At 42.6% G+C, this 11,796-nt stretch overlaps 1 protein-coding gene across 1 annotated transcript in view; it reads right to left on the bottom strand.

Annotated features, from left to right (window-relative positions):
- Positions 1-591: 591 nt before the first annotated feature.
- GMDS (GDP-mannose 4,6-dehydratase) overlaps positions 592-11,796 on the bottom strand; it is a 406,398-nt gene continuing 395,193 nt past the window's right edge. The window contains exons 10-11 of the mRNA XM_057373909.1: positions 1,924-1,992; positions 592-1,555 (exon numbers count right to left, since the gene is read on the bottom strand). Of these exons, the coding sequence (XP_057229892.1) occupies positions 1,493-1,555; positions 1,924-1,992 (132 nt within the window). The 3' untranslated portion in view covers positions 592-1,492. The remainder of the gene's footprint in view (positions 1,556-1,923; positions 1,993-11,796) is intronic.

Below are 11,796 nucleotides of genomic sequence, written 5' to 3'. Positions count from 1 at the left end.
GCTCCCTCTCCTCTTCTCCCTGCGAAGGCTCTTACGCTGTGCCCCTGGAGGAAGGGTCTCAAGCAGCGGCCCGGCTCCCACGGTTCCCTTTTCCCATTCACGCTTTTGAAGGAACAGCCCCAAAGGAAGCGGCTGCTCCGGCTGCTCCACTCCGCGCCCCTCCGCGCTGCGCATTTCCCCCGACACTCCGGCAAATGCCGCCGTTGGCGACCGGCGCACGGAGCACCCTCCCTCGGCCCGGCCGGCTCCCGCAGGCTGCTCCCGAGCCCACTCCTGTAACCCCGCATCACTTCCATCAGGGGCCCGCTCCTGGGCACAGCCACCCCCCATGCCACTGACCTCCTTTTAACATGGGGGACCCCCTTACACCAAGTTAAAAAGTAGAAGATGCACTTCAAGAAATTGTATCTCCTGAGTGTCTCCCCCCTGTCTTGCTCTTTGCTCACTTCCAGGCATAAGTTAAAGTGATGGTAGTAACTGGTGGGTGGAAGATCCCAAACCAACGGGAAATGTATGGGCTTGACGACCTCTGGATAACCCAGGTACCTTGGCACAAAAAGCAAAAAAATATTTACTCACCTTGAAGTTTCTATTTTTTAAAAGCTTTTTTATTTATTTTGTTTTTATTTCTTAAGTCATATTTTGAAATGGTTCACGCTCCCGTCTGAGGTTTAATTATAGTAAGCAGGAAGAGGGTGGAAGGGGAATGGGTTGATTCTTGGGGGATGGGGTCCAAAACCAAAACACCCTAATCTCCCCTGATTGAGAAGGTGCTCGACAAAAAGGCTTTTTGTGTCTCATGCACACTCTSAAATGAAAATCTGAAAAACATATACAAGCCCTGGCTTGACTGGTTTGAAAGCAATTCCAGCAATTAGGAATTAATTCAGCATGGTCAAAAGGCGATTTCACTGCAAGTTATATCAAGTTATCCAAACTTTCACAGAGTTCAGGTGCTGGAAATGGGCTGCTGGGGTGGAGGTAAGGCTGCAGGAAAGAAAACCAAGGAGTGYTCAGGAAAGGCAGAAAAGGGGAAGCCGTGGAGGCATGGTGAGCCCATATTTGCACCAAAGGTCTACTGATGTGGAGGGGGGAGGTTGAGGAGTGAGGGGCAGGGAACGCTTTATTTCTCAAATGGGATTAAGTACTAAAAATGTGCTGGAGGTCCCAGATAATAGAAAGATGAGTCTTAATTAAAATGAAATCAGTGGRTTTGCTGGCTGATCAGTTTTTCAAATACAGCATGATCCTTCCCCAATTAATGGTAGAAGACGAAGCCCAGGCAGGACAGACCCTGGGATAATATGTGGGGCAAGAGGCACTGGGAGGACGTAGAGGATGGAGGCAGGAATAAAAATGGTCTTTTACAGACAGGCTGGCCAACAATAAAACCGTCACAGGGAGGGGCAGCTGCCCAYCCTGGTGGCTCATGGCAGTGCTGGCCATGGGGTCCATCTGTGGTCCTGTGATGACTGCCAGGCCCAYCCAGGGCTTAGGCATTGGGATTGTTCCTCATGAGCTCCACGTCAGCRTCCACCATCTCCCTCACCAGCTCCTGCAGGACGGAGAGAGACAGATGAGGGCCCCAGTGCAGGGACAAACGAGCAGCACGTCAGGAGTGCCCCAGAGCATGACGAGCMCCCCTGGCCCCCCACAGCAGAACAAGGAGAGGATGAGGCTTTGCAGGGTCCTTCTCCCAGCAGCGCTGGCCCTGGTGGGTGTCAGTGCGCTGTTGTGTGGGATGCCCCTCGCTGCCACGGGGGCTGCTTTCTTCAAAGCAAGCATCTGTGCAGAGGCACCAGAAATGGGGTTTCTCAGTCACTCCAAACAGAGACCCCCCTCCTCCTTCCCCCTCTCTGCAAACTGTTTTTAGAGGACACCAGCACCCGGCAGGTACAAAATCAYGCCAGAAAGGCCACTCACATCAAACGTGACTCTCGGCTTCCAGTTCAGCTTTTGCCTGGCTTTGGTAGAGTCYCCTTGCAGAAAATCCTGCGGAAAAGAAGAGAGAGGCGCTGCAAGGACCGTTAYCTTCCCCACCCTGATGGCCTCCCCATTGCTCCTGCTTCCCTGTGAGCTGAGCACGGGCCAGGCCCACCACTGGACTCTTCCAAGGATTAACTATTTCTCTTTAAGATGCATTTTYAGTAGAAGCTCAAGTCTATTAAATCACCAGGAGGCAGCATCCTTTCACCAGGCTGTTTCAAATGGAAAGAGTTATTCTTTGTTTGTGTGTACACAGAGRGCATGAACTCCAGCCTTACAGCTGTATAACATGAACATTTTATAAAAAGTTATTGTGCATCTTAGTCGTGCTAGTGAATGAGCTGATTCAAATTCTTTTCCCCCCATTTGTTTAAATAATGTAAATCACAGAGCAAACATGACAACTAGTCTCTTTCAAATAAAAACATGATCACAGACAAATGATGCTGAAAGACTGTTGTGGATATGTATAGCCATACACACCAGAAGTAAATATCCAGCTTTTGAATGCCTACATATTTTCTTTCTAGAAAATCCTAGAGTATTTTGAGTGTCCACATGCAAATAAATGTCTAAATAACTCATAAATGAAAATAAATAWTTTTGAAACCATTACAGAAACCAAGACTTTGGTGATGTTCATGTTGCTGTTCAAGTATTCTTAAAAGTGCTACCACACCAACACAATCCCACAGTCATCAAAAATAATTGAACAAAATTCAACAATGACAAAAGCTCCTTTAACCACATTTGTAATTGGATGCAAAAACTAACTGTATCTTTCTTTAAAATKGGAAGACTGTGTTTAAATAGTTAGCTTTTTCCACAAGTATGTGTTGATTGAATAAAATATAGCATCTCTCCTCACAAGCTGTGTTTCTTTGTAGCAATAAATACTAAAATTTTATCTGTAAGTTTAAAGAAATGCAAACAAACCCAGCTTGTTACAGAACAACAAAGCTAAGGCTGAATTCTCCTTTTGCCTTTGACTTTATGGAGGTAACACAGCAGGCTTTCCAGAAAAATGCATGGACTGCCTTTCTTCTCCCTCTTCCACTGTCTGACCAGCGGTGGAGCTAAGGAGCATTTTGTGAATGTAGATTTTTTAACTTGTAATGCTGCATGCTGCATTTTTCAGATGCTCTCTGTTGTTCCTATGTGCTTCAGGTCATGTTAACTTCCAAAATCACCTCATCCTGTGCAGTAAAATGTAGGAAATTCTTCTTCATAATTGTGCACAAGAAAGCTAGACAGCTTGCTTCCAGGAGCAGAGGAAATCCACCAAAGGAAATATTGCACTGAAGAAGGGGATGTGGAACAAACACGTCTGCTRAGACTTAYTCCAGGCAGCATTTTTASTAGTTCAGTCTTTAGGCTAAAAAAYATTTCATTCTGCCTTCACARGAGAGTAAACAGATGGATCAGAACAACATGATATGAAAATAAAATAACGCCATGATTTCCTTAAATTAGACTAAATGATTTCCTACTTCAGCCCTATAATGGGCTTTTTGAAACTGCAGCAGACATTTGAGGCCAAGTCATGCAAAACCACATCAACTTGAGGGATCCCCTGGAGGGTCTTGTGAATATGGATTGCAAAATCTGGTTTGAAATGGGAAAGACACCCACTGACTTTGATAAAATTTGGATCAGACTCTAATGTGCTCATGGAGGTATGTCTTTTATCTGGAGTTCAGTTTAATTTGCATACGTGTGTATGTATATGTGTCTGGAAACAAGGAAATCCTTCATAAAATCTTAATTTCAGTATAAAAACAATTGCCTTTTATTCAGCCCTAGTTCAAGCCATTAGCTAGAAGTGAAGTGTTTTTTAATATCACCTAGTTTAAAGTCATAACAGTTATATAATAAAACTTAGATTTTCTTTTTTATAAATGCTGTGTAAGTAAAACTTTTACATCCACAATCTTTATATCAAAATTGAGCCTTATCTAAGATACTGACTTCCCACTTAAAAAAAAATGGACTGGGAAGCACAGAATGAATTGCCATGGCCTGCTGTATGTAGCTGCATTCTGCTTTTGAACAGCTTGGGAGCAGTCTTTTAACTTTCTTGCACAAATGCTTTTTGTTAAAGCAGATTATAAAAAAAAAATCAACAAAAAAAACCCCTTTACATAATTCCAGCCATTTATTCAAAAATATAAACACTCATCTGCTGAGTAGGCCAAAATAAAGTTGGGGGTAGGCTGCAAATTAGTAGAAGTTAGGTATTTTCAGTGATGGGTTATACATASAGATCACACAAACAACTACTATATAAAATCCAACTAGGTAAAAAAACTCCTCACATTTTTCTTTTAAAAGTTCACAAACTTTAACAATGATATAGTAAAAATATTAGGGCATAATCTGTGAGGAAAAAGAAAAGAGGAGAACAATGAAAGATTTAATATKCATGATAAATCATATTCCCCAACTGATTTAGGTTAAAAGATTTTAAGTAGCTCTCATGAAAAAGTTTGTTTTGAGAAACAYGACTTTGTTACAATTTACTTGAAAATAGCATTATAGACAAAATGTCTCCTAGGCACTTTAAAAAGATTCAYTTACAGAAGTTACTAGGTACAGAGATCAAATGAAACCATAATATTAACACCATATTACACCTAAACTCAAGGTTTGATTGTGTTCTTATTAGCTAAAGTTTTAAAATGAATGGAAATGATGACTGGAACAAAGCTATTCCTGATTAAAGGATTGTATTGCAGTCATATTTCCTGTATTTTTCTACAAGTAGCTCATAATATGAAAACAATAAGGTAATTACAATAAAATAAGAATATTAAAAAAGCTTCTCTTGGAACAGAATGACTGCTTGTTTATATTGTTTAAGCCTTTCACTGAAACCAGAGATGCATCTGTCAGGCTTCCAAACGGAAAAAAATCCACAAAAAAAACACCACCCAAAAAACCCCCTCTGATATGTTCATTGTTAAAGTGTATTAATTTTTCAAWACCAGGGCAACACCTTCTGGAATTACAACCAGATCAGAAAGCAAAGAAAGAAGAGATGATGTTCTACTGAAGAAAACCTGGATTTTTTTTTTTGGGGGGGGGAGGGGGTGGTGGGGGAAGGTGAAACAGTGGGTGTTTCTTGAAAAACAGCTGCTGCTGAATAYAAACTGCCCCATATCCCTGTTCCTGGTGGAAAAGCACCTGATGAATTGACACCACTTCATGGTTTGTATTCCTACAGGATTACTTTTTCTGTGCCATTGTGCTTTGCACACTGACAGGAAAACAAAGCCCTTTGACTCCCTGAAAACTCTGAGGATTTATATACTGAGCTAAGAGTCTATAACTCCAACAACACTGATTAAGGGTTTCTGTTGTTTTTACAGCACATAGATCATGAACATAAAATTAAGTCTTTGCTTTTAGCTATCCATTTTGTAAGGAACAAGTCCTTATTTTCCATCCAAACAGGTAACATAAGTGACTAGTAATGACAAGTTTTAACTGCAAGGTAAGAGTCAGAAACAATATCCAGATAAATATCCAAAGGGAAGGAAGATGGAAAAGACAGCAGTCAAATTATCTGTTGCCACTTAATATGAGCAAGAAAATTCTCCTACAGCTTTATATGCAGCTCACTGTCATATGACTGAACAGAACGAGTTCCTATGATGTGAGTTTTTCTGTTTTACATTTTCTGCAATTGAGGCTGTGTAACTGTGTAGAAAATACTTCATTATTACTAAATTTGCTTTTATGATCATTCAATTTTGCTGTCCAAATACAGAAACACAAATGCATACAGATAAGCAGAGAGAAATTTGTTATGYGATGTGGTAAGGCATTTTAAAAAATGGTTTTTAAGCCATAAGACAAAAATGTAAAGTATTTTAATGTAAATATCACATTTCCCAAGCTCTTGTTCTGAGTGTCATTGCGACTCCTATTTTGTCTCGTGCAGTGATTGATCTGACTTCACTGTATCACTGTYTCATTCAATTAACTTTAACTGAAAATTTAAAGCCTCGAGACAATGTCAGAAAAAGGAGATAGTGTGGCCTGAAAGAAGGCCAAGGCTCCCTTTATTACTACAGCTCAGCTGATTCCTTTTCAAATGTGCCTTCACTGAAGCCAGCACCCAGTGCCAGCTTTTGCTCTCTCTTACACTAGAGTAAAACTGAGCTCAGTAAAACACCTGTGATGGAACTGTGCCCAGATCCACTTGCTGAAGCACAGACAAGGCTTTACCTCTAAAAATAAACAAACTTGATCTAAGCACACAACAGTTTAACTGCATCTGAAAAGCAGCCAGGGTTATGTTCACAATCAGCACAACTTCTTGGAAGATGATTTGTTTCATTGAGCTCCCATAAGCAAAAAGCACTGACCCAGCCTGGTGAAGGCTCTGGCTTGAGTGTTTAGTCTTGCACTTTTTTTGCTCAAGATGTTTTGTGAGAAAGGATTTTAGGAATAGAGGGGCCAGAGCTTCCTGCAAACCTCACTTGTGTTTTATTTTCCTTATTCCTTCTTAGAGCCATTACATTTGGCTTTAACTTATCCCATTAAAAGAAAGAAGAAGAAAAATTCATATAAACTTGATTAGATTGCAGTTTTACATTTTCATCATTATCATAGAATCCTAGAATGGTTTGGGTTGGAAGGCACCTTTAAACTTTAATCTCATATAGTTCAACCCTTCTGCAATAAGTAGGGAACCTTTTCAACTAGGTCAGTTACTCAGAGCTCCATCCAACCTGACCTCGATGGTTTCCAGAGATGGGGCATCCTCCACCCCTCTGGGCAATCTGTTTCACCACTCTCATCATAATAAGTTTCTTCCTTTCATTTTGTCTAAATCCACCCTCTTTAAGTTTAAAACTGTTGTGCTATTTTCATTTGTCCTATCACAACAKGTCCTACGAAAAAGTTATGTCACAGTAATGTACATACTAGGTTTATCTTACAAAGTAGTCCCTCCTTTTGTGTACTTCTTGAAGCATTTTACACAGCATTTTTTAACGAGGGTTCAAGTAGTAAATCTCAGTAGTAACATCAGCCCCACAGTGCATGTGCATCTGCTGCAGTTTACTGCTGGGAGAACAGCCTTGTCAGGAGACTGCATGCACTGCTCACTAGGCAGTCCTTTCACCCCATTCCCTRGTGTTCCACCACACTTGCCACCAGGCACAGGGATGTTGTGTCTTAACCCAGTTGCAACGCTGGAAAAACTTCTCCTGAGCACTCTGTTAAGAAAAGCAGAAAGATCTCACAAAGTCACAGCTGTAGAGTCTGCAAACATGCGCCTTACTGGTGCAAAATTCAATGCACAGCTCAGCTGAGCTTGGATCAAACCCCAGAAGGAGTCACAGTAATGAGCACTGTGTCTCCTGTGCGCTGCTCTGCGTGTTCCTCGGGAGATCCACGGGACTGAGAGCACTGGCTTGGCTTCTCTRCAAAGGGTAGTGTTTGTTATAATATCTATAGTAACAGGGATGAAAACCCAGTATAATTATAAAGCAAGAGACTCCTATCTCCACAGTAAATTTGAGGAGACTGAAGATAAAACATATTGAAGACTGAAGCCCAAGACTAATGAGGAGCACAGTAAACATCTCCAGGAATTTAAGATGAACCAAAATGTGTTGTCGCTCAGTTTTCATTTTTTTCTTTCCACTGTTCTTAGAAAAGCAAAGTTGTGGAGCAGTTGAGGTACCAGGGGAATAGAAGAATGCCAGTGAATTTGGTTCCTGATCTAAATTTGTTTTAATGCAGCATGAACAGACTGCTTTCCACTCTTGGGTCAGCAGTCTTTTGCAGAAAGACAGTATTGTTCGCAAAGAACCACAGGAAAAGGCAAAAGGCAAAAGCAACCAATAGGCTGAAGCTCACATATAACTAAATGCCATTGAAAATAAGAGGCATAATGTTTTTTTTTTTTTTCCCTTGCGTGTTTTCCTATGCAAATCCCCTCCCTGTTCAGAAAGCTTAATCTTTACGAAAACTATGTTGAGGGGGAAGGGGAAAGAATGACTTGAGAAAAGACTGATTCTGTGCGGTGCTGAGCCCCTGTACGTCTGATGTACRTCCCTGTACGTCCTTGGCAGGCTGTGAGCGCTCGGCATCTTTAGGGTGAGGTCTTATCTCGGGACCCCACCGTACTCCAGCAATAAGGCATCAACACAAACCACACAGTCAATAAAACCTGAGCACAACCTTTCCTTTTCCGCCAGGAACCAGGGGCTTTAGGACAGCGGCTTTATCTTATCAGTTCGATAATCTTTAATTTGACCAGCTTCCAAAGGGTTAAAGCAAATGAACTCGGAACAGCAATAAACATTAGGGCGATAATAACAGTAATGGAGCTCCTYTCCCTCCTCCTCTCCTCTTCCCCTCCTTCCCCTGCGCCTTTTCCACTTCGCTGCTGCCTATCAGCCCCAGCCGAAGCCGAAGCCAGACCTCTCTTTCAGTGACAGGGGTGATAAGAGACTCGAAGAAAACAGCAAGCTGTCTGGTCTGCTCAGGAAGTCGGGGACGGGTGGTATTGTCCATCAGCGGGGCCACGCGGCGGCCGGAGGCCGGGAACAATGCTCCGCTCCGGGGAAATGGGCTCGCTCAGCGCCGGTGCTGGCAGCCCCACCGCGGCTGGATAAAGATAAAGCGCTGGAGCAGGGGGAACCAGCCCCAGGTGCCTCCGGGCCCGTGGATGGACCCCGAGCTGGGGGCCGGCYCCGCTCATGGACGAGGGAGAGASCCCGGCCCTGGAGCGAGCACCGGCCGAGCTGCAGGAGCAAGAGCCCCTCACAGGGCTGAGCATTACTAGATCTGTCCATTTGCCAAGCCAAGCCTGAGAAAACATCTTGGCCAGTGCCGTCCCTMGAGCCAGATAAAATTCCTCCCGAATTACAGCCCGATATCCCCGAAGCCAGTGCTGAATTTCACTCGCTTTGGAACTGGAGCTGAGCTCACTCGTCAGGAGCCGTCCCACATGGGGATCGGTGGAGCTCTGTGCCAGAGCATCCCGCTCCAAGTGGCACCAAGGCTGCTCTTCAGGTTGCCATGCATGAGGCSGTCTGAAGAGTGTTCCCTCCATAGTAGGGAAAGCCCTGCTGCTGCAAACAGCAAAATTCCTGCAGCTGGCTGCAGTCAGGCGGGTGCTTCCCTCCCTCRTAGTTTGCCCTGAGGCCCCATTTTGCACGCCTGGGAAGACCGGGAAGTTGTTCCCCAGCTTGGATGTAAGTGCATTTGTAACCTCAGCTCACAGCCCTACAAAATGCCAAAGAGGCTTCCGAATGGCCAGATCATTGCTAGTTCACAGGAATGCTTCTCCTAAATAAGAAGAACTCCTGGAGGAGAGGAAGAAAATCAAACCCACTCCGTTTGCCATATACAGACCATAATTATGATAGTKCAGATATTAGGGCTGGACACAATCCCAGAATCATAGAATGGTGTAGGTTGGAGGGAGCTTAAAGACCATGCAGTTCCAACCCTCCTGCCTTTGGCAGGGACACCTTCCACTAGGCACGGTTGCTCCAAGCCTCAACTAATCTRGCCTTGAACACTTCCAAGGATGGGCATCCACAGCTTCTCTGAGCAACCTGTTCCTCTGCCTCACCACCCTCTTCCCAACATCTAATCTAAATACCCTTTCAGTTTAAAGCCATTCCTCTTGTCTTCTCACTACATGCTTTTGTAGAAAGTTCCTCTCCAGTTCTCTTGCATGTCCTCCACAGGTACTGAAAGGCTGCTCTGTTGTCTCCCCAGAGCCTTCTTTTTTTCCAGGCTGAACAACCTCAGTCTTCACAGATGTGCTCCAGCCCTCTGACCATCCAGCCCTCCTCTGGCYTTGCTCCAGCCGAAACACTTTCTGATATCGTACCAGCTCATCCAAACACATCACAGCTGAAATCTTTATCACGTTTGATAAAATGCAAACTAATAATTATCAAAGCAAGATTTTCCTACGGTTATAACAACATAGTGATGCTCTTTGCAAATGCTGATTACAGGAGGTACCTCTCCCATTGACTGCCCCTGCTCTGTAACCTGGCTGCTGATGTGTGAGCTGAYCCATGTGTGCTTCAAACTTGGGCATCTGGATTTTGCATAACATGGGTTAAAAGCACTTGTGAATTTTCCTTTTGYAGCAGAGGTTTTGGGGAGATTGTATACAAGCATATTTCTTCAGGCTCCCTGGACAAACATATCACCAGCACATCACTAAAAACCAAGACCCTGTGAGAGATGAACCTCTTTCATATGGATGGAGAGCAGCTGTGGTATAGGAAAATAACAGGTTTCTTCTCTTTTCACCGGTACTTTCAAGTCCTGCTTTTGCTTACTATTCARTGTGTTTTCTTTTTGCCTTACCTATTCTCCACTCTGACAACTATTTTGGGGTGGGGAGGAGTAAGATAATAATGTCCTCATCACGTGTGGTTTTATTGCTGCCCTATGCATTATTTAGATGTGGGCATGGTACCTTTAAAATCATTACATGTAATTCTCACCTTTTTTTTTTTAAAAAAAAAAAAATTCTCACCTTTTTTTTTTAAAAAAAACCAACAAAACACCTTAATTAAAGATTAATTAAGATTAGTTTTCTCACCACTCCCTACACTTCACATTTTCTGCGAAGCTCAGGAAATCACTCTGTGAAGTCATTTGATTTCAGCTGGATTTATTGAGGAGGAATGAATGTCTTTTTCACTGGAAATGGAATACAGACCCTGGGGGTAGCTGTCTTTGCTGACTGACATGTCAAGATATATAGGAAAACCAATAACGCCAGCAATCCTTGCTGCAAGCCTACTTAATTTCATCTCTTCTTCCACTAAAAAATATTTAATTTATAGCAACTTATATTGGAAATGTAAAAAAATTCAGGTAYAATCACTGGTCAAATACCAAATGATAAGCAACAAAACAGTAAACAYCTTGTTAGTTATCTTGTATTCTACTTATAGATATTTATCTATCTACTTTTAGAGCATTAAGCTGAAATTTAATGAATGCAAATCTATGAATTCCAGCTATTACTTCAAGTTATTCTTTTTTTTGTACAAGATGCATTGTTTGTGGTGATTTTGCTACCCCATGGACATTCACATTTCTGAAAAAATCATGGTATTCGTTATATTAACATCAAAATGATAATAAAATATTTTTGAATGGTGTGCTGTTGTATTTGCCCTAATAAAATATAAATTTACTCAAAATAGAATTTTTTGTCTAAAAAGCATGTAATTGGAAAATTCTAACTAACTAACCTATAACAGCAGTTGATGCCTTTGGCCTGTGTTCAGTGCTCACCTCACCACCCTGAAGTTGGGTGAGAGAGAGGACACCCCTTCCTTATCTGCTACAGAGGTACATGAACTGTCCCTCTGAAGGGTGTGGTAAGGCTTGGGGGAAGAAGACAGAGAGATGGATATTTCTCTCTTCCTGTCTTCCTCCCCACCATGGATTAACTAGTACTTAAGAGTCAGCGTGGAGGATGTCCAGTCATTTCTCATTGTTCGAAAAGAAGTTGTAAAGTACTCCTGCCCCGCAGTATGGGGGATGAAGAAGGGAGCTGCCACTTCTCTGGACAAAGTTACATACTGCCTTTTACTGCTGGCTGTTTTTTAGAAGTAGCCTCCCTCTACACGGTCATAAACCCGACCTAATTTATGGGATGCATCACCTTATCCCCCACCATTGCATTCCAATTTCTCAATAAAATCCCCATCTGATTTGAAAACCCTTCTCAAAACAAAATATCTGGAGGGAGTTTAAGCTGTGGAAGGCTTAAAGGGAGCTCAAGAACTGGGGTCTTTTTTACCCAAG

The sequence above is a fragment of the Malurus melanocephalus genome, unplaced genomic scaffold (genome assembly GCF_030028575.1).
Source record: "Malurus melanocephalus ecotype Western Australia unplaced genomic scaffold, MMel_1.1 scaffold_209, whole genome shotgun sequence".
NCBI lineage: Eukaryota > Metazoa > Chordata > Aves > Passeriformes > Maluridae > Malurus > Malurus melanocephalus.
The sequence above is the reverse complement of the archived record's forward strand: the minus strand, read 5'-3'. Positions and strand labels throughout refer to the sequence as shown.